Here is a 23,236-nt window from a genome sequence, read left to right on the forward strand (position 1 = left end):
ACCTGGAAACTGTTTGTAGATGACCTCAAATACAACGCCCACAAGTCAGTAGCTAAAATAATGGATTGAAAATTCTAGTGTGAAAGGTGCCAAACAGCTATCAAAAATTTGTAGTAATCTGAAAAACCCAACACAAACCTAGAGATCTGTTTGGAGTCCTTAGTTCAACAGACATCTTAGCCAAGAAGCTGTCACACTAGCTATGAAAAAAACCCATAATATCATCCACTGAATGTGGGCACAGCCAGGAGATGTCTACGTAACAGCCCTCCAGCATTTCCAAGGGGAGATTTATGCTCTGGATAACATACTCTTCCAATGAGTGAGGAAAAAGAATAAACTCTTAACATCTGGAGAAAACAGGTTCATTTATTCAGACCATTATACTCCAAGGCTCAATTCTGGCAATAAATGCCAAATTTTATTTAACTAACTAGCATTCTCCCACAATTTTCATGTATATTTTTAGCATGGCAGTTTGGAGAATAGACAATCCACAGGCCAGGAAGGTAAGAATGAATTGTAATCATGGTTCTAAAATTATCTAGCTGGATGACTGGGGTGCATCTCTTCCTGGTGCTTTAATTTACCCAATTAGATTGGCCTTATACAAGATGATCTCCAAAGCAATTTCTAATTTGGAATTTTGGAAAACCTATGGTGCAATTTTCCGGAGAATAAATTCCAAATTCAGGTTACCAGAAATAATTGTTTGAGTTTATCATTAGTTATGGCTGCATAGGTCTTAAAATGTTTATTCACATATAGTCATCTATGCCAGACATGCACACTTCTACCGTCTATATTCTGTAACAAGAGGACTATTGGGAAACATCACAAAGATAGTTTATTGACTCTTATGAACTTGGCTACATAAAGTTCGGGCTGATGGGGATTTTCACATTTGACATCAGCACGCTGATCATCTTTCATTTCCTTGCAGTAGCTGTTCCTCGTGGTGTTTTTTCTACTAAACTATTCAACTTTTTTATCACCACTTCTGTAATGGGGTCACATGACTCTTGTCAGAGTTTTGAAAAGACAGCATGTTGTGGAAAAGTCTCTCACCGTGTTGCTAACACTGTCATCTACCTGTGCGGGGGGACTGGTCTCATCTTGCCCCGAGGCCCCAAGTCTTTACAAGCACACCTGCAACCCGCTTCTGCCGTCAAGTTCATGCGTTGACATTACCGAATTTTAATTCACTGGAAAAATATTTTCCAAGTCCCAAAAATGGGCTCTAAGTTTACACGTAAGAACAGCTGTGGAATAACATGTCTGAGTCTCCCTCCCCTTTGCCCCTCTCCTGTCTTCGCTTGGGAGGTCGAGAGTCCCTCTTGGAGTCACCTGTCCTACCTCTGTGGCAGCCTACATTTCCTCAGAATGCCTCTGGCTCAGGGACTCCATGAATGAAATGTCCCCGTCCTGAGCCGATCTCAGCCAGCGAGGGGCGATGCATTGAGACCGAGAACTAGAATCACAACGTTAACTGGAGATTTTGTAAATGGATTTCTTTCAGAGTAATATGCTAACACCTAATTCAAAGAATGCCTAGATCTGGGCCACCATCCCTGATCACTTCCCCTCCACAAATTCGTGACAGTAAAAAAGGTAAAAGGGTGGAGATTATCCGACTGAAGCGTGTTTGTGTTCCTGTTTATTTGCCTGTTGGTAAAGTTAGGTGTCAGCTTTTCCATAAGTCCCCTCTGGAGGTCGGTAGTACTTGGGGAAAGCCATCAGCTGTAGCATGTTGAAAGCATACTTCCTGCATTTGACATTCTTCAGTACATTCTCTATGCGGCATCCTTCTCTGGTGAAAGGGGGGAAAAGTACAACTTCATGAAACACAGAATAAAGAAATATGCTTTATTTGTTCAATGCAGAGTTGCAGCAACAGTCCAAGTAAAAATAACAAAGAGTCAACTCTACATTTTTTTTTTTTTTTTCCACAAATGATGATACATCTTACAAAGTTAAATCCTAGGCCAGGCCCAATACCGTTATTGCCCTCGGAAAGAGATGATTCAAGTCTCTTTGCTCTTAACCGATATTTAAGGTTTAATAAACTCTTTAAATATAATTTGCTCCACAATACGGCTTCACTTTCGTCTCATAAATATATCTGCCTTTTTTTTTAAATAACTTTTCCACAAATTAACTTCTCAGTCTCTTTAAAACACATTAAAATCTACATGTAGCCCTAAGGATGCAGGTTCTAAGAATAAGGCATTTAATTGATTAAGTCTGGCCCTATAGATTTTTAAAGGAAAACTTCATCTCTATTTTACTTCATTATTTTAGCTGTGCAACGAAGAGAAGAATGGCTTTCCCAACAGCCTGGTCCAAGTCTCCGCTTTATAAAGGAAGGGGGCTTGTGCACAGACAGTACAAAAGTCACAGGTGCTGAAAATGGCGTGTGGGACACGAACAAGACCTGGTTAAAAAGAATAGAAAAGTACTCCGAGAGCCAAATCAACCCAAACAATAGTTACAAACAGGTTAATTTAATTACAAAACATAAAGAGCCACTCTCTCCATAAAATTGCGTGACAGTGAAGGGTCAATTGAAGCCAAGAACTAACATAACTCACAGGTTAAGGAATCAAACAGAAGGTTCTATCAGCGGACGGCAACAATGATATTAGCACAGTGGAAATCAAGTCTGGAACCTCCCACGTCTCTAAGACTTGTCTCACGGTTTCAGCGCCTTGTGCCAATTCATTCTTAATTGTTTTTGATAAACTGAATGGGAAGAGAAACGGGAGGTGCAGAACTTCAAGCTTTCAGGATTCTGTTCTTTGTCTTATTCCAAAGACGGTAATTTAAAAATTCTTTTGAGCTAGCTCACAGTGGGAAACACTTTTCCATGAACAAAAGAGCAAAATAATTCCCTTAATGCATAGTACTTCTTTTTGTAGATTTTTAGGAAAAACAAACAAAACACTTACAATTCAAACATTTGGTCTGTTTTTTTTTTTTTTAAATTCTGTGAATTTGAAAATGTAGAAATATTACAGCATCACCCCCCGTAATTTAAAGTCCATTGTCATTTGTAGAAAAGAAAGGGATACAACATAAAACTTATTGGTATTTGGCTAATAGTAACGCAAGACTTAGAATAAGCCACACAACGAGCAGGTGTGAGCTGACAAGCAGCAAGGCGACGGGATAGAAGTGTCGAGAAGTTGGCTTGTTATCAGTTAGACAGCCTGTTTCGGGATCATCGGATTCACTCAGTGCTCCCTGGGTTTGTCTGCTGTTAAACAGGGGTGGGGAGGGGGAGTCAGGGGAGAAAAGAAAATAGTATAGCATTCACACAGGAAAGAAACTCAACCTTAAATATCCTGAAATACAACACATTATGTTACATAACACAGCTGTTTCAGATGGAGTTTTTATGCTAAACAGCCCCAAAAGCATCCTGCGCATCTTTTTTTTTTCCCATACTACATTGACAACTGCATTAAAAAAAAAAAAAAAAAAAAAAGAAAGGAGATTCCTTTTGCTTTTTGGGCAAGAAGGAACAGAGAGACACTAAGATGATATTCATGTGGGCTGAATGTGTCTGTACCGGGAAGAGTCAATCGCATAAGCATAACAGCACCAATCAATAGGACTACATGAATAAAACTAAAATATGGATCAACCCATAAAAAATAATCTGATAAATACATCTTCGGAAAACAAAATGAGAAACACAGTATGGAGTGAAGCAAACGGACATTCCTGGCACCTTGAAACACGCCATCTATTGACACTATACTACATAATGCATTTACAGTTATAAAAATGATCTATGGAAATGGTTTGGTTTTTAAAATGAATGAAACACCCGACATGCCATCCTTGCCAGCCATATGATTCATTGAACAAAACCCGACTCAGCACCCTCCTGTTAGTTCGGCTCATGAACTATGTGTTCTGCTGCCCATCTTACTTAGATGAGGCTGAATCTATCTCCAAGGGACCCCTGATCTGAAAAGAGATCTGTATCTGCAGAGCGACTCTTTGGAAAAGAACAGATTTTCTGTGCAAGTGAAAAACGGTCGTTGGTAATCGGGCTTAAAAAAGTGGCAGCCATCGTGGCACGTCTGAAATCTGCCATGCTCATGTGAGTCGAAAAGAAAAATTCTAGGTTCTATTTCATCAGTTGTCAGAATTTTCAGAATTTTAGTCACAGGTGTCAATTTCAATCTCAGGTGTCAAGGCGTGGTTTGATCTTGATGAGCTCCTCCAGGTTCTGAGGCAGAAAACTGGTTGTTACTCAGTCTCAGGAAGAATGCCATGTGCACCAGCCCCCGAGCTTCCAGGCCCCCTTCAACCAGGTGCGGCCCCTGAAAACCTCCGACACAGGCACTCGTGATGAGGCATTTCACTGCGTCCCTGGCCACACCAGCAGCAGTGGCGAGAATTACTATGAGCATCTGTCTGACTTAGTTTAAAGCATTTGTTCAGTCATGTTGTGCTGTGCCTGGTGTTTCCTTGTTCTTTGGGAAGATCTCAGGACTCTGGAGCCAGTGACAATGTTAAATAGCAGCATCTCTGAATAAGACACATGGTTTATTGAGCAAGAGGAGAGTTATTCTGGACTTGCATAATTCCCACTGTCAACCGCATGAGTGACCTGGTTGCCTGTTAAGCATTCTACGGCACGTTAGGTAGGAAATAGGCTGTAGGTTTTATTATATTTAATTTAATTTTTATTTATTTTTTAAAGATTTTATTTATTTATTTGACAGAGAAAGACCCAGGGAGAGAGGGAACACAAGCAGGGAGAGTGGCAGAGGAAGAAGCAGGCTTCCGGCTGAGCAGGGAGCCCGATGCGGGGCTCAATTCCAGGACGCTGATATCATGAACTGAGCTGAAGGCAGACGCTTAAGGACTGAGCCACCCAGGTGCTCCTAGGCAGTAGGTTTTTTGTAGTATTTTTGTGATTAGGAAAAGCTTCCTTGACTAATATTATTTCTCTGATATCACTACCATTCCCTCCCATCCAGTTTTAAGGTGAAAGTTATCTGTAGCAAATCTTAACTTTGTTGAAATTGTTGCCTCTCCAGTGTTCCCTGTTAGGAGACATGTATAGTCTCCTGGATCAACCCTACCTCTCTGTCATCTACCTATCAATCATATTATAAATGTTATATTCTGATTACAAATTTAGGTTAAATAGTAACCACGATCAATCAATATAATAGTATAGAAACACTCTCTCCCTCTGGAACTGCCTGTAGATGCCTATCTGGCTAAGGAGTACACTACTGGCCAAAAAAGTAAGTTGAAAGGATTTTGTGAAGTCCTTAATCCAAATACAGGGGAATAATTTGTACTAGATTTAAAAACAAAAACAAGGGGCACCTGGGTGGCTCAGTGGGTTAAGCCTCTGCCTTCAGCTCAGGTCATGATCCCAGAGTCCTGGGATCGAGCCCCGCGTCGGGCTCTCTGCTCAGCGGGGACCCTGCTTCCCTTCCCCTCACTCTGTCTGCCTCTCTGCCTACTCGTGATCTCTCTCCCTCTGTCAAATAAATAAATAAAATCTTAAAAAAATAAAAAAATAAAAAAAACAAAAACAAAACAAAACAAAAAACCCGCCAGAGCACATTTCACGTTTTCCAGTCTGTTTGCTAAATTTGCCTTAGAAGTGAAAATTACTAAATTAAAAGGTTGTGGTTTTTTGTTTTGTTTTTGAAAAGATAGTTTTATAATTGAATTACTTTATTGCTTACTGACTCCCTTCTCTGGAGATTAGAATAATATATGAAAAAAGGCCTCACACATAATAATTCCATTATTCAGCTAGAATTGAAAGCTACGTGGTGGGGGCGGCTGCCACGGAACGTAAGGCTTGAGGCCCCGGGCAATGTCGCAATGTGGTCACGGGTGCTAGTGGGGCTGTCTCCTTCTTTCTACTAAGAATAGCACAGATGGTCATTTCCTCATAACTACAAATGAGTTTTTAAGCACTCTGCAAGGGTAAACTGCAAAGGATGTGTATGTATTGATTGAGTAATGGTATTAGGAATTTCCTCACCAGCAGATTATGAAAAACAACTAATTAATGGCTGCCTTACAAGGTGTCCTGACCAACTAGGGTCGCTCGTTTTAACCATCATTGGTAGATCGCCATGGAAAAAATTACCATGTTGCTGCCACTAAAAATGTGACATGATCAGTCATTTAAGGGCAGTTACTGAATCTGCAGGATAGAAAATGATTTTTTTCCTCTTTACAGACCTGACAAAGCCATCACTTAAAAAGAAGTAAAAAGAAATGTCTCACGTTTAAATACATCACTGTTACCTGAGGAAACATTTCCTTAAATAAAACCCGATGTGCATGACTTGATGATATTCGTGTTTTTCTCCCTCTTTTCTGTGGGTGGCTAGGGTGTATGGTGGATCACATGTCCCCCAAGGCAGGTACCCTCTCAAACCACCCAGATCGCTAAAAACAAAAGCAAGATTCTTCCTGTCTTCCCCTGCTGGGTAATCATTCATGAAGAGTTGTGCTATTTGGCACTTTATTCCTTTAACTGTTAGAGCTCTTCCAGCTCCCCCAAAGGAAAATTCCCAATTAATACTAAATTGAAAAAACATTTCCTCTGACCAGAAAGCTGATTTCCTCCTGTGCTAAAATGAGATCACTTCACATTTAATTACATCCAAGTTGGGGGCTGTGGGCACACCATCTTGAAATTATGAGCTAAGATTTTAAAGCCAATATTTTATAGAGCTTTACTTCACTCCACAATCATCTGATAAATCAATCTTAATAGAGCACCATGTTTCAGGCCCTGGATTGCTGGGTTGTGTCAGATTTTAAGCCTGTTGATCTGTGTAAAAATGAATATAATGTAGGACTCTTTGAGACAGGTACAGAAATCATAGAATCATAGATTCTCAGGGGTAAAAGTGACTTCAGAAAATCTTCAAGTTGAACTGCACATTTTACAGATGAGAAACTAGATCTGAAGGCCTTGCCAATGCTTTACAATAATAATTGCAGGGAAAGGACCCTGAGAATGTAGTTAGCCTGCTTCACAGCTTGCTTATATGGTAGTCTGATAAAATAAGGGGGGAAAGGTTTCTTGTGTCAATTTAGATCAAGGTCCTGAAATTTAAAACTCAAAATACTTCTAAATGTCAAATTACCAAAGCTTTCCAAACATTCAATTTATAACTAGAATAGCAGAAGTATATTTCCAGGACTTTTAAGAAACTGTACAACTATTTAAATACAGGGAAAATTTTGATAAAACAATGTCAGAGGTGGGATAATTTCCGGTGGTCTAGAAGGAAGATTAGCCTTTGTGGCCACTGGATCACTGGCCACGTTTAAGATGGTTTCTTTATTCTAACTGGTTTTCAGAATCTAATTCAAAATATATTATAAGAAAAGCCCCTAATTGAAGAAATTACTCAGAAGATGTAAGACCTTGTCACTCCTTTGAATGTCCGGGTCATAGAGTGTTTCTGGTCTTCTTGGACAAGTTTGGTATAAAAGAAAGAGCAGTATTAAGCAAAACAGAACCCCAAAGGAAGCAGGAGTCCTCCGCATAGGACACTGCATGCCTTTCCGAACAGGACATGTTTTGAGGAGGGGGAGTTGCTATGAATGAGAGGATACCAGAGCCTAATAACCAGGACGTGATGGTGCGCTGAGGAGCCGGACTTATCAGAGAAGACGAAGATGGAAGACGTTGAGAATCAGAAGCGCTCCATTAGCTTAGAGAAGAGAAAAAAATCAAGAGGTTGATTTCAGAGACTCAGTTTTTCTAGTGTAAAGTCTGGGCTACCTTGGGAAGCAAAGAGAGTTTGTTGGAAGAAAAGAAAAAGATCTCCCTTGCATTATGTCCTACCCTGCGAAGGCGGCTTTCTAGACATTACCTGGTTTATTTCTTACAAACAGCCAAACTGGTCGGTGTTATTATCTCCAAGGGCCCACAAGGGTCACAAAACTTGTTCAAGAGGCAGATGGGAGATTTTTATCCCTGTCTAGTGGAAAAATCATATTCCTCTCACTTTATGACTGGGTTCCTTCAAGGACAAGATTTCTTGCTCCCTCTGAAGCTGGCAGGTGTGATTTCTTGCTAGTTATTACATTACAGTAAGTGACTTCTAAAATTACTTTCATCTCTACCTTCCTGTGATTCTTTGATTCTATTCAAACATAACGGCAGCACTCTAGAGATGCATGTTTTTTTCTACTAACATAATAGGTGACAGTTCAATAAGAACTAGTTGAGGCAGGGAGCAAAAACCAAAGAACGCCAAGCACGCTGACGCTGTGTTCGGTCTCTAAAGGTGTTCTTACTCATTCTTGCCTATTTTCGGAATTTTTAAAAAACTGTGACTTATTGGACTATTTTGATTTAATTTCTCCCTGGTATCACTTTTTGTACTCTTCTTCCACTCCACTCTTTTAGTTTTATAAAGTGTCTGGAAAATAGGAATAGCCTCTTATCAGAGAAGAAGCGAGGCTCCACAGTGACAGTTTCAGAGAGTATCTTAACATTGCTTTGAAGAGACAGAAAGTACATATGTCCAGAAAAACAACTCAAGAAAAGATAGGAAAGTGGTTTGGTATCAAGTCTAAATATGCTTTATATTAATTGGGGGTGGGGGGCTCGAACTCTTGACCCTGAGATCAAGATGTGAGCGGAAATCAAGAGTTGGATGCTTTAACTGACTGAGCCACTCAGAGGTTCATAAAGAAAAAAAGAAAGGAGGGGGACATAATGAGTAGAAAGTATAATTGCTTCCATCAGATGATTATCAGAGAACCGATTCCAGTTTTGATCTTAGAATTTTAGAAAGAAGAATATTTGGATGAGATCCAGAAAGAAATATCATAAATGATTAAAGGACTAAAGAAAAAAGCCTATAAGGAGGTGTTTAAGGTTAATTTTATTTGGATAAGACAAGACTAATATGCAATGTGATCGCTGTATTTACATATATGTAAGACAGCAGTAAAATCATTTTTGAGGTATTATTTTGTGTTCTCTTACATTTTAGGCTGTAAACTAAAGCATGTGTCCCAGGGATTTTAGCAGTGCTGGAAGTGAGAGCTGCCCGAACTAAGTAGACCCGCCCTTCCTTAATCTCATGACAGAGAAAATGTGAGGTGGTCAGTGGGGGGAAAAGGATCTTTGAGGGTGGGGAGGGAAAAGAGAGGGAGAGGGAGAAGGAAAGGGAAGGGATAGAGAGACACATAAAGACAGAGAGCACTAATTGGGAAGAAGACAAAAGGACAAAGTTTGGTGTTGGGGGAGTGAAGCCTTCTGCATGGGTGGCTGGGGACAAAGGACAACCAGAGGGGGAGAGAAGCAGCGGGATGCATCCAGGCAAGCTGGCCCTCAGACCTGTCACTGGTCTTGTCAAAGATTCCCTGATCTTGAGTTTGGCTTGGGCGCAATGAAATAAGAGGCGTGACGTTACCGCAATGAATAGGAAAATGGGCACATTCGTGGCTAATGACGGATACAGACAAGTTCTAGAAGTTTCCGTGCAAGGTAAGACCTGCGGCAAGAGGAAGTCTCAAAATAACAGAGACTGACTTTCCATCAGTCGGGCTGGAGAGGAACCGAAATGAAGAATGACATTTGTTTAAAGAAATTTCTTTAAAAGAAACAAAACAAAAACACATTTCATCTTATGTACCTTAGTGGGCAGATAAATAAGGAAATTCTACAAAGAAATAAGTACACAGATGTAGATATAGACCCATAACTCATTTTCTATTTCCCATGCAACTTAACTAGTTTTTCTTTGTACAGGAGTGCCAACAAGATGACTTAGCTTTAATTGCTTCAGAATAACAGTCAGAAGAAAGGAAACCAGTCCCTAAAAAACATTCTGTGAGTGTACTTGCTCCTTTGGTACTTAAAAATATAAAAAACCACTGTCTCACTGCTCTAGTTCACCACTCTCCTGGAGTTCGGGATAATTTTTATCCCCAAGTTAAGAGAAAATTAACATGCTCAAAATAAGCACCAGACCAGGAATCACGAGGTAAATCAACTGCCATCTAGCTTCCCTTGTGGAGCTGGGGGCCTGGTAGAGCAGGCGGCCTGACTCCAGGGGTGGCCCTTAAGCTCTCAAATAAAAATCAAAGTCCATATATACCGAAAAATTATAGCTGATGTTATTCTGAAAGTAGCCTGGAAAATGTAGTAGCTAGCGGTAGCAACAAATAAATATCAGGACTTGCATAAAAGTAAAGAAAATCAGTTCAGCTCTCTCCTCACCTAACTGGTTAAACTTCTATTTCTTTAAAAGAGAATGTTAGGGGCACCGGGGTGGCTCAGTCGTTAAGCGTCTGCCTTCGGCCCAGGTCATGATCCCAGAGTCCTGGGATCCAGTCCCACATGGGGCTCCCTGCTCAGCAGGAAGCCTGCTTCTCCCTGTCCCAGCCCCCCCCACCCCCGGGATTGTGTTCCCTCTCTCGCTATGTCTCTGTCTGTCAAATAAATAAATATAATCTTTAAAAATAAATAACTAACTAAAAGGGAATGTTAACATCTACCCAATCAGATCATTATGAGATGATGCAAGGGCACTTACACATTTGCAAGAGTAAAAATCATTAAACTCAAAATTCTGCCTTGCCCCTCATGCTAAATTTCAGCCCTTGTGCAGACAGTGAGTTCCTTGACAAGACGTGCTGCAACTTAGTTCCAGCTCTTTCTCCTCCCCTTCTAGCCAATGTTGAGGTGCCCCAGGATTTAGGACAGTACGCTTTACTTTCCTCTACTGTAGATACGTTCCCTCGGGGATTTCAGCTAGTCTCTGGACTATCCCATAATTTTGTGCTGACAAATATGAACTCTCTGTAGTTTAGACCTCTTCTCTGGATTACAGACACAAATAGCACATCTTCACTTGGATGCCAACAGACATTCTAAGATTTTAAAGGGGGGCAGAATCTGCCGCTCCCAAATATGCCACATTGGAAAAGGATTACCTTGAGCTAAAGGCACTTAAAAAAGAGCATGTGCAAGAGGGATGCCCTAACCTCCTCTTTTCTTCTCCAGAACAGGAATAAAGGAATAAAACTCACATGGGGAAGTGGCCCTTCACTTATGAGGAGAAGCAAACATTCTTATTGCAGGAGATGGGGAGTCAATGCTCATGTTTCTCTACAGAGAATTCTATGCAACAGACCTAAGGGAAATCATTCTTCCCTTCCTTTAACTTACCCCATATTTTAGTTACTTTCCCACAATTTCCTCTCTTTCTTCAGTCTAGTATAAAAACATCTAGGTTTTGACACTTCATTGGGTTCATTTTTTGGTAAAGCTTTCCACATACATGTGAAATCTCTATGCTTTTCTGTTTGTCTTAGGGCAATTTAATTCTCAGGCCCAGCCAGACGCTCTAAGAGGGTAGAGGAAAAGTTTTGCCTCTCACGATTTCAAGGCCAAATCTTCTGTCTACCTTTTCTACACCATACCAAATCAGCCCCTTCTCTTCCTTCTCAGCACAGGAAAGGACCCTCACCTACTCTCAGACATTCATGGTAAGCATCTCAGATCTCCCAGATTCTTCAGCTTTCTGTAGAACACTCCACCTTCATCCATCAACCAGTCAGACCAGTTCACACCATCTTCACTGCACAGCCTGATGGATCCACTGTGGCCCGTAGCCTTGCTCTTGTATCAACAGAAGCAGTTTTCCTGCCTTCACTACTCTGACTTCGCTATTAAGTTTCACTAAATCCTGGTGTATCCATTTACGCATACAGTAAGCAAAACCAATGCCCTCGCCCTCGCCCTCGCCCTCGCCCTCGCCCTCCCCCTCCCCCTCCTCCTCCTTCTTCTTCTTCTTCTTCTTTTTTTTTTTTTTTTAAAGATTTTACTTATATATCTGACAGAGAGAGAGATCACAGGTAGGCAGAGCGGCAGGCAGAGAGTGGGGGGTGGGGGTGCAGGCTCCCCGCTGCGCAGAGCGCCAGACTGGGGCTCGATCTCCGGACCCTGAGACTATGACCTGAGCCGAAGGCAGAGGCTCGACCCACTGAGACACCCAGACACCACTCTAGTTGCTTTCTAAAAACATTTCCTGGAGAACGTTAGAGAATGAAAATCCAGCTGCATCCTAGCTGCCCACAGCTCATCAAAATAGCAGTGGTGCTTACTTAGCCGTCTACAGGGAGGTGGAACTATTTTTAGCTGCTCAGCCCTGAGACGGGAGCTCCTGAATCTCAAGGAGGAAGTTCAGCTACATCCTTCCGCTCCATCGTCTGCTCTGGGTTTTCCTGGTTTTCATCCCCTCCCAGCACTGTCCGTGCCGCGGTATCATGGCCAGCTGAATGAATGCTGTCAACCTTTCTCAGAGACGCTGTCCTGCTTTGGGGCTCCCTTGTTCCATCTGAAAGGGACAGAGTGGAGTACGAACCAACTCAACATCCTAGTGTTATGCATTCCCAGACCTTCACTTTGGCCCACTCTTTGAATAGGACCCTCCAAAAGAATCCATTCAGTTTTTGTCCCAGCACTGTTCAAGTGTTCCTCATCTTCTCTAGAAGGGCAGGTTCTCTCTCTTTTCCCACCTTCCAGTTTTTCCCATTTTTGTTTCCCAGTTTTCCCTTTACTCTCACCATCCCCTGCAGACGGTATAACAGTATGAAGCTACAATTTATGTTATTAACTCTTAAAAGTGAAGGCTTATGAAAATCCTAGGAAAAGAGAGTAAGATATATTTGAGAATCTTAGAATTTAGTTTCTGGATACAAGTACATGGCTAAAACCAATATGACTCACATAACTTTGAAAAAGGCAGAATATAAAATATGAAATACACCAAGGAAGAATAACCTCAAGGTATAACTAAAAATAGTTTACATATATTATAATTAATCCCTGCTACAGAGATCCAAAAGTCAGAGACAATGTCTTAGAAAAATAGACTTTTGTGATGGACAGTTAGGGTGAATAGAATTTCAAGGGCTAGAAATTAGGTGCGATTGGGTGAATGTAAATTACAAGAAAAGGTGTGAAAATGAGAATGTCAGATGCATTTGGGAATGACCCATAGTCTGCTTTGGTTTTAATAATGGGGCAGCAAGGAAATCAATAAAGGCAGGGAAACTGAATTAAAAAGAAAATTTCTTTTTTGTTACTTACTTATTTTAGGCATTTGCTAAAATAAACACCTACTTTGCTGTAAGAAATTCAGCTACAGTGTTTTGAACAAAGATGGGGTTATTTCACAAATGTTTGTGATTGACAGCAAAAACTTAGACCTTATTCTCTAGAAGGGGGGTGGGTTCCTGAGCAGCAGGGTGGTGAGGTTAGCTATGTGTCCTAGGGCAGCAGAGGGCAGCAGTAGAAGGAGGGTTTGAGCCAGGACTGCAGCAGGGATCGGATAAACTGGAAATAAGGAGGAACCCAATTAGGAGGCTATTTGAATAGCCAAGGGGAGAAATGATGAGGGCTTGGGCTTGGGAGTGAAGAGGAAGGGTAAAGAGTTGCAGATTCTAAAACAAATAATAAAAATAAAAAGGGTATATGTTAAGAGTTTAGATAGGGAAAGATCAAGGAGAGGAAGAGTTAATAAAATAAGGTTTTAGGGGAAAATGCATTCTATTTAAATATGCTATATTTGACACAAGACTTCATTTAAATACGTGTCATGAAAGACAGCTCTAGACTGTATCTAGATTATGTAGTTCTATACCCTAAGTTTGGAACTTTCCTGAAAAACATGGGCTAATTTGATAAAGCCACCCACGTGGAGAGTATGTGATGAGTAGAGACGAGAATTGAGGACAAACTCTGCGGAATGACTGCATTTGAAAAGCCCATGAGAAAGGAGGCAGAAGAGACAGTAACCCAGAAAACAGTCACAGAATCAAAGAAAAAAAAAAAAAAAAGGTGTGATCAATGAGTCTAATCTGCAGCAGGAGCAAAGAGGTTGCAAAGTACATAAAGGTCACCAGATTCAATAATTACGTGGCTTGTAGTCTTTGACTTTCAGTAGAATTTTCAGAGCAGAAATTAGTTTACAAATAATGAATGAATGAGTAGTGAAGCATGGAAGGCAGCGTTTTATTCTATTTCAACTAGGTCCAGAGCCTTGACAGTGGAAAGAAGAAGGAAGTCGGCACAGAGTCTCAAAGGGTCAATAGCATTAATGAAACTGCTAGGATTTGGGAGACAGGTATGCTTGGAGGAACAAAGGAAAAAGGAAATAGGGAGATTCAAGAATATGGGCTAGCTGGCTGTCTTTTTCAGAAAAAAAAAAAAAAAGATACTTATGGGCTGAGGACTAGCCACAGAACAGTGAGTTTTCACTATTTATCAAAAAGTCCTAAAACAAAGTCCTTATTAAGCTGGGGTCCACTAGCTTCAAAGCATTCCCTGATTCATCTGAACATGGACTTGAAGATAAATGTGTCCAGGTGCTAGAGGAGGGGAATGGGGGGAAGTAACCAAATTAGAAGCTTCATCTCTATTTTGTGACACAACCAGAATTTTTTGCAATATATTCTCATTGGTTTAACAAGCAAATAAAGCTAAGATGAAATTTCTAGTCCTCTAACAATCAGTGTCCCAATAAATTAGAACATACATCTATGCTACTGATCATGTGTTTGGAGTAGCATCTTTGCATATACTTTTGAAGCTCATTGTCATTTGGTCCTAAGGGTTCACACTTTACATTCCCATATAGATTTCAAAACAGCATGTATTTCTGCTCAACTGACTCTTTCTTCACAAGGTTATGTGGAGGGAAACCTCCCTATGATTGTACAAATATAAACACTACCAATCTGAAGCCTTTTATCCATACAAATGAGGATCAAACTGACTATGCTAGAATGCATTATTCTCCTCCCCTTTTAATATCTAATCCTGTTAATGACCTTTAGTTATCTAGATTTTGTGCCCAGGATATGACTCTTGATTCTAGTCATTGGGAAGGTCTTCTAACTGGCTTCTTAGAACTTCACCATTTATCCAGGGCTGATAAATGATCTTAAAAGATGTTCAGCCAGAGGTGTTTGGTGGCTCAGTCAGTTGAGCATCTCTCGGTTGCCCCTCAGTTCATGATCTCAGGGTGGTTGAGATAAACCCAGTGTCATTTTCCACGCTCAGCGTGGAGTCTGCACAAGAGTCTCTTTCTTCTTTCCCCACTACCCCCACCTCATGCTTGAAAGAAAGAAAGAAAGAAAGAAAGAAAGAAAGAAAGAAAGAAAGAAAGAAAATAAAATCTTAAAGAAAAGATATTCAGCTGTTTTCTACTGACCAGAGACTAACTTGCTCCTGTTTTTCTGTTTAGTGCTGAGTATTTCTTTTTCCTTTTTAAAATGATATTGTCCCAGTGTAAGTTCTAGTCGCTTGACTATGGATCTTGATTAATTCCCCTTTTTGATCTGTACCCCTCAGTCCCTCTAATGATATAGAACATAACCCCAGGAAAATAACATCTCCTAAGATATCTGTGATGAAATAAGTTGAGGGAATGTTGGCTTAAAAACTCAAAGACATACGTTTATTTACTTATTTCTTTATTTATGAAACACTCTTAAGTATTGACTTTGTGCCTTGAATAGTGTGAACTGACTACAGTCTAAGAGGATTAGAAAAGAGGGGGTACTGATGTAGGAAAGATTGATTAATCCTGAAATGACAGAGGCCCCTAAACTTCAAGCTATAAAATTTTGGCATCACTCTCTATGCAGCAGGAAGAGACATGATCAGTGCTGAACTTCAGGAAGTAGACCAGAAGGCAAGAGATTAGAGAAAAGAGAACAATTAAGAGATTACTGCAGAGGTCTGGGTGAAAGTTATAAGGGTCTGGAGTAAAGCAGAAGAAATACAAATGCATAAGAGACCATATCTGAAACAGACGGGGTGGGGTGAATCAACGTCCTACGGAACCTGCCTTATGTGAATTATAATAAAGGTAGCCGTTATAAATCATGAGATCCAGGAGAGAGTATTTGATCTTAGATCATTTTTTCCCCGTCACTGTCCCCTTTTGTAACTACGCTGACACAGATAATCAGGTTGAGTCTGAGGACTCATCATTTCTGACACTTGCAACAGTTTTCTACAATAATTCTTGAAACAGCTGTGTTGTTTGCCAAATAGATGGCTATCTGGGAGAGTACAAAATATCACTCACAGCCAACTGTGGTAATTGCTTACGGTTAACTTTTTGATTAAAATTAAAAAAATGTGTCAGTAGTTTCTTTATAGTAGTACCAAGAGAATATTTAGGACACAACAGGTTTTTGTTTTTTGTTTTTTGTTTTTTTCCCTGTCCATTTGGTTCATGCTTTGTTGCACTTTGGTCAGAAATCAAACTATCGACTCTCTTCTGTTCAGCTGAGTAAGACACAAAGACACAGACCTTAGAAAAACGCTGTTTTTCCCCTCTTATTTTTGTCTTGTTTAGTGTCCCTCTAATTTGCTTACTGCTTTTCCTCAACTCAGATTGTTGGAGCCTAAAGGGACCTTAGAGATCACCGGGTCCAACCCCTTCATTTTTCAGATGAGAAAGCAGAGGCCTCCAGAGCGAGACAAGGATCTCATTAGTAGTCCATGGGGTGCAGAGCTGGGATTGTGACAGAACATTTAGATTGATGATATTCTTCAGCTCTCACACAATGAGACAGGACTTTCTCTTAGTCTCCATCTCTAATAGGAAGGAGTCACTTTCTCACTCCTCGGATTTTATACATTGTGAGGACATGGTGTCCAGCACATTCCTATACAGAAATGTTCTCAGGGTTGGGAGGAAGTGGAGCTGAATACCATGCGTATGACTCGTCCTGATCTTTCTGTTCCTCAACAATCCCTATGGCATTTCAGTTCCTTTTTCTAGACTATCATGGTGCAGAATTAAACTTTCTCAATCTACCTCAACAGCTGCTATTTTTCCAACTTGTAAACTATTGAGAACTCCAGGAAGAAAATTAAGGAATGGGTTCATATAACTTTGATTCATAAAATCATCAGCTAAGCTTATAGAATGTTAGTAAGAAAAGTTACCATTTATCGAATACAAATCATTTTACAAAGGCTAGTCACCTCGTGCTAATGATCTTCAACCTTCATACTACTACTAGAAGGGAAGTACAAAGATGCATTTTGCAAAAGGGAAAACTCAGAAATATCCAAGATTATATCAGCAATAAGAGGTAGAGACAGTTTGAATCTCATTCCTTCTGACTCCTATGTCTGTGGTCTTAATAATTGCTATACTTTTTTTTCTACATTCTACATTGGACAAGAAACTATGGAGATCAGAGTATCTGCATACAGAGCCTTAAAGTCTACACAGGATAGCTCAACATACTCTGAAGAACTAGAGAAAGAGACGTAATAGTTGCCATAAATGCAAGAAGTTTTCAAATCTAAAGAGTTTTCAGTGTGATCTTAGGCTTAGGGTGACTCTACGTGCCATCACGTCCAGGACAGCTCTGGTTTATGCCTGTTGCCCCAGCAGGACTCAGGTGGATGGAAGGAGGGTTAGAGCATACAGCATTAAAAGGAAAGAAAAAGAAAAAAGAAGCAAAGATATGTGGTGCTTGCTATGTTTCTGTGCTGTTACCTGTGTGCTGAACAAGCATGTAGGGACGTGTACTAACATAGGAGAGAGGTGAGAGAATGAGTGGGAGAAGTAGGGCATAGTCTGACAAGGAGATGAAATGAAACTACAAGATAGAGGATTCTACATGATATACTTGAGTTTTAGAAAGATCAGTTTAAAAATACTCTGCGGGGGGGCGGGGGTTGCCTAGTGGCTCAGTCAGTTAAATATCTGACTCTTGATCTCAGCTCAGGTCTTGATTTCAAGGTTGTGAGTTCAAGCCCTGTGTTGGGCTCCACGCTGGGTGTGGAGCCTACTTAAAAAAACATGACAGAAATTGTGCCAAGTGAAATAAGTCAGGCAGAGAGAGTCAATTATCCTATGGTTTCACTGACTTGTGGAGCATAAGAAATAACATGAAGGACATTAGGAGAAGGAAAGGAAAAGTGAATTGGGGGAAATCAGAGGGCGAGATGAACCATGAGAGACTGTGGACTCTGAGAAACAAACTGAGGGTTTTGGAGGGTTGGGTGAGCCTGGTGGGGGTTGGGTGAGCCTGGTGGTGGGTATTAAGGACGGCACGTATTGCAGGAGCACTGGGTGTGATGCATAAACAATGAATTTTGGAACACACACACACACACACACACAAATAAAATTAAATTTAAAAAAATGATACTCTGCAGGATGGACTGAAGAAGAAAGACTGGAAATAGAAAAGTCAATGAAGAGGATATTGATATAATTAAGGTGTAAGGCAAATAAGACAGCATCAGCATGACAGAGAGAACTTGTCAAAGCCAAAGACACCTTGGAGGGAAAAAATGGCAGAGCTCCAGTCAACAGACAAGGAATTAAGACTTGCCTAATTGTTTTTGACTACGTTGGCCCCCAACTAGTAGACACTATGATCATGGACAGTGACAGAAAAATAGAAATTGCCTTAATGCACTCATGAAGCTTCGGAGCTAAATGACAGCAAACTGAAATAATGGTACATGCTACCAAAAAGGTTTTACAGTAGTTAAAAAAAAAAAAAAAGTCATGGCAGAAGTGTAGCATATGTCACAGAAAAATACAGGCAACCTACAAACTGTTGTCATATGCAATTTAACTTCAGCAAAAACATTTCACACCATAATAAATGAATTGTGCTAACTCAATTTTGTTGGTTTTATTTAATTTGTCCACTTATTTTGATTTATAGTTGCATCAGAGCTAAAGGCATAGGGAGCTCCTACCTGGCCTTGTGTTTGGGCATATATAAGCAAAATTATGCTAAAGATAGTTTCTGTTGGAAAGGAAGGTATGCAATAATTATTTCTTTTTAATGAGGTCAATGCAGGATTCAGGTTTGAGAAACACTGTTGAAGACAAATAAGACTGTTATTTACATCACTGGCTTTGACAAGGGGGTAGTTATCCATGACATACAGCCAAACAGTGTAAGTGGTCTGGTCGATGGGAGTCAAGCTGAAGGGACAGGCGGAGAATATGGGATTAAAAAGTAAGAGCAACATCAAGAAGTATATATTACAACTGAGGCCACATCAAGAAATATATATTACATATAACAAATTTTGAAGGAAAAACATAAAATGAAGAAAGGAAAGCAATAAAACCCAACCATATAAGCTATGATTGATACTCGAGACTTGGTACAATAGTTGGCACTTGGATAAAATATGAATTTTGTGGTTCTGTGGTAGACATTCCATATATTTCTTTCCAGAAAGGTGAATATATCAATAGGCAGGAATTAATTTTATGGCCAAAAATGTAAGTGATAATTGGCAAGATTCATTAAAAGATGAAGTGCCAAGAAATATGGAAGATAATCCAGGTGCCAGATCTAAATGCTCCAAACCACAAATCAGTTAGCAAAGTTCCATGGGTCATATATCCATGTGACGTGCCATTGATTTAAAGAGCTGAGTTTACAAGTTTTTGTCAGGTGGTGGTCTTGAGCTCTTAAACCACATGGCTAAAATACTTACTTTTGTTCTCTTTTTTTTTTTTTTGAAGATTTAATTTATTAATTTGAGCAAGTGAGAGTCAGAGCCACAATGGGATGAAGGGTAGAGGGAGAAGCAGACTCCCCACTAAGCAAGGAGCCCAAAATGGGGCTCGATCCCAGGACTCCAGGATCATGACCCTGGCTGAAGGCAGATACTTAACTGACTGAGCCACCCAGGCACCCGGTTCTTTTAATTCTTTTTTCAAAATAATCGTCACTAATTCCTTGAAACTGGCCTCTAAGAAGTTGTTTAGGGGATCACAAAGAACTGACTTTGTATAAATAAAGTTAATCTAGTAGTGACTGAAGAATCCTACATGCAAGTATGAAGGCAAAATTTATCAGAAGACTTACACTTTTGTTTTAGAGGATTGTATCTTAATGGATTCCATTCTAGTAAATCAGGGATTAGCAGTTATTTTTATTATCTTAAAATACTTCTCATTGGGAATGATAAATGAAAAGTAAATTGTTGATTAAAAACCAAAATACAGATTATTAGCCTATACATTGCTACAATTGTTTTAAAAAAAATTCTCAGCAATACCATCATATGTAGTATACAGCAATTCTATATGTATATATAGCACAGGGTTTATATACTGGAGAGTCATACAATCCTAGATTTGAATCTGGCTTTGCCTCTTGGTACCTATAGCAACTAGACAAACTATAAAATTTGGCTAAACTCTCATTTTATCTTCTTTCCAATGGGGATCATAACAGAATTGTTATAGATAGGTTGACATGAAAGTTAACTATACATATATAAACAGACATGCACACAAGTAGTATATTTAACATACCTTGCTAAATATTAAGTACTCAATAAATGGTAGCTATTATTGGCGTCACACATATTGAAATACATTGGATAAATGACAATCAAATAATCTACACGATCTCTCCATTAACAGCTAATGAAAAACATACAGTGTAACGCAGAGCTATCTTTCATAAAAGTTGTAGTCAACAGTAGTGATTTCAAAGAATATTTAACCATTATTTCTAATAATATTTTGTACTTATGATATATATATACTAACAATGCATGCAAATCCAAACTGGATAGGCTGTTGAACAGTATGATATGTTTTAACCAAAAGATGTTTTATCTGTAGAATATAGCTTTCTTGCTTTTATTATTACACATTTAATGATGCTTATTTCTCTCATGTTTCTATTCCATGCCTAATATAATCATACACTGCACAGAAGAATTGTCACTCAATCTTACAATTCATCTTAGTCTACCTGAATAATCATTTAATTCTGATGACGTTTTGTTATAATACTTTCAATCAGAAATCATTAATATATAGAGAGAGATTTTTGTTCAAATATTTGTGCCTTGAATAATTATAAATATTCAAACTTTCATAATTGAGATAATGATAATTAGAAAGGTTTGGTGCAAACTAAATTATTAAAATGCACAATAATTTCTAAGGGGAAATGAGGTTGCTCTTTTATTATTAAACTAGCTTATTTACTCCCTAGGAATTACTTATTTAAAATTTATTTCTTCAGAAATTGCTATCTGATTACTTAAGTATAATCCATGTTCTTTTCTATGTTAATAAATATAAAGCAGAACAAATGCATATAGGTATAAATTAAAACAAGTACATAGGTTCTTTGTACTTTCTTTTTTCTCTATGCTCCTGTAAACAAGCACATCTTTATAAAATAACATTAATTCCCTGAAAAATTCTACAGTCAGGAATACATTGACTTTCATTAAATATTCTTTTTGAATGCAATGCTCTTATTTTATCTACTGGCCAAAATTTGCTGTGCTTAAATTGCCTGGTTTGCTAAGAGAGATTTTCCCGTATTGTATTTCCTAAGTATAGATGAATGTGCAGTGTTAACAAAAGTCAATTGTTTTTCATGACAGAATTTTCAGAAGACTTAAACATATAAAAGGGTGGGGGCTCTTGGGAGCTGACAAGACACTATTTCTTGGATGTCAGCAGTTTTTTCTCAGGTATTCACTTTATGATTATTCATTAAAATGTACACTTAGGTTTTATTCACTGTTTATTACTGACAATATTAATACTTTAACATTATGTCCTGTAACATCTGTTGTGATATTCTGAGGAGATATGGACTAGAAAAACTTTCTTTTTTCTTGGAACACTTACTTAAAACATCATAAAGGTAACTAGTATTCAGAGGAACATGAATTAGGAAATATTGCCCCATAAGAGTTCAGAAAACAAAGTCACAGACTAATTAGAAAACTAAATCACTTAATTAATATTAATATTCACATACCAAATTAATATTCACATACCAAAGTCATGATGGCTCACAAAGTTAGATGGAAAATCATTGCAATCATCTAAATAATTCTGACAAAAATGTATTATTCTTACATACACATGTTTAGATTAGATATCATTTTATCTTGATTTTTAACCTGAAAAATGTTCCAATTTTCTTTTCACTTGGTATTGGATGAAATCCAGGGCTGTCTTAAAAACATGTTCATCTAGAACCTGCCACTAAAGGAAAGCAATGTGATTATTTTGATATTATAAGTAAATATAATTCCACTGCTCTCATTTCTCTGTTTCTTTTACTTTTTTCTTTTTTGGAATGGCTTTGGTTTAAATAAAGTATGAAATGGAATACTATACTGAAATGATAAGTTGTTCTGACTTCCTCAGAATCAATGTTCGAATCTTTCTTGATCAAGAATAGACTATTAGGGTGCCTGGGTAGCTCAGTGGGTTAAAGCCTCTGCCTTCTGCTCAGGTCATGATCCCAGCATCCTGGGATCAAGCCCCACATCAGGCTCTCTGCTCAGCAGGGGGCCTGCTTCCTCCTCTCTCTCTGCCTGCTTCTCTGCCTGCTTGTGATCTCTGTCTGTCAAATAAATAAATAAAATCTTAAAAAAAAAAAAGAATAGAATATTAGGAGAGCCTGGGTGGCTCAGCGAGTTTAGCATTTAACTCTTGATTTCGGCTCAGGTCTTGATCTCAGGGTCTTGAGATCAAGCCCCGCATTGGACTCCGTGCCAGGCGTGGAGTCTGCTTAAGATTCTCTCTCTCCCTCTGCTCCTCCTCCACCTCTTTCTTTCCCTCTTTAAAAGATAAAATAAAAAAGATTATGTCAGACTCTCATCATATTTAAAGTTTTTTCAAGTACTTTATAAAAACAATACTTGATTATAATTTTTATTGCTCTTAATATATATATTTTAAAAATATGATGTATTAATGTTATTGTGATAACAAAGCATCGTGTATTCCACTTTGGGGAATGTCTATAAGTATAAACATTTCCAGGAGACAGGACATGTACAAATAACCTATTTTCCCCATTCTCTAAACACTATATAATCATTTTAGAGATTCCAAGCAAGCATGGGAACTCTACTGATGAGATTTAAACATGGTTTTAGGGAAGAAAGTCTCCTTTCAAAGAAAAGTATTAATAAAGGAGATTTCTGGCAAACAGGAACCATACTGTATAAAGAAAAGAGCCTCAGAGGAAGTGGTGGGGAAACAAATTCTGGGCTTGACAAACTGATAGTGTGTACTGCCACATAACTTAACTGAAATGTTATTTGAGAGATGTGGCTTAGATACCCTCTAAGCCTAAAGTCTAAGCTACCTCAACTTTTTCATCCTTTACTGTAGAATTGTAATTCTGAATTTCTACCTCT

The 23,236-nt window shown here is 39.0% G+C and overlaps 1 protein-coding gene across 7 annotated transcripts in view; it reads right to left on the minus strand.

Moving 5' to 3' along the window:
• Positions 1 to 830: 830 nt before the first annotated feature.
• The window catches only part of INPP4B (inositol polyphosphate-4-phosphatase type II B), an 805,823-nt gene continuing 783,417 nt past the window's right edge, over positions 831 to 23,236 (minus strand). For 6 of the 7 annotated variants that reach the window (XM_032333488.1, XM_032333487.1, XM_032333494.1 and 3 more), the window contains one exon: positions 1,853 to 3,256. In XM_032333488.1, coding sequence (XP_032189379.1) covers positions 3,082 to 3,256 — 175 coding nt within the window. In that variant the 3' untranslated portion in view covers positions 1,853 to 3,081. Of the gene's footprint in view, positions 1,811 to 1,852; positions 3,257 to 23,236 lie in introns of those variants that run through there. The other variant, XM_032333489.1, reaches the window with a different exon arrangement.

This window comes from Mustela erminea, chromosome 2 (assembly GCF_009829155.1).
Source record: "Mustela erminea isolate mMusErm1 chromosome 2, mMusErm1.Pri, whole genome shotgun sequence".
NCBI lineage: Eukaryota > Metazoa > Chordata > Mammalia > Carnivora > Mustelidae > Mustela > Mustela erminea.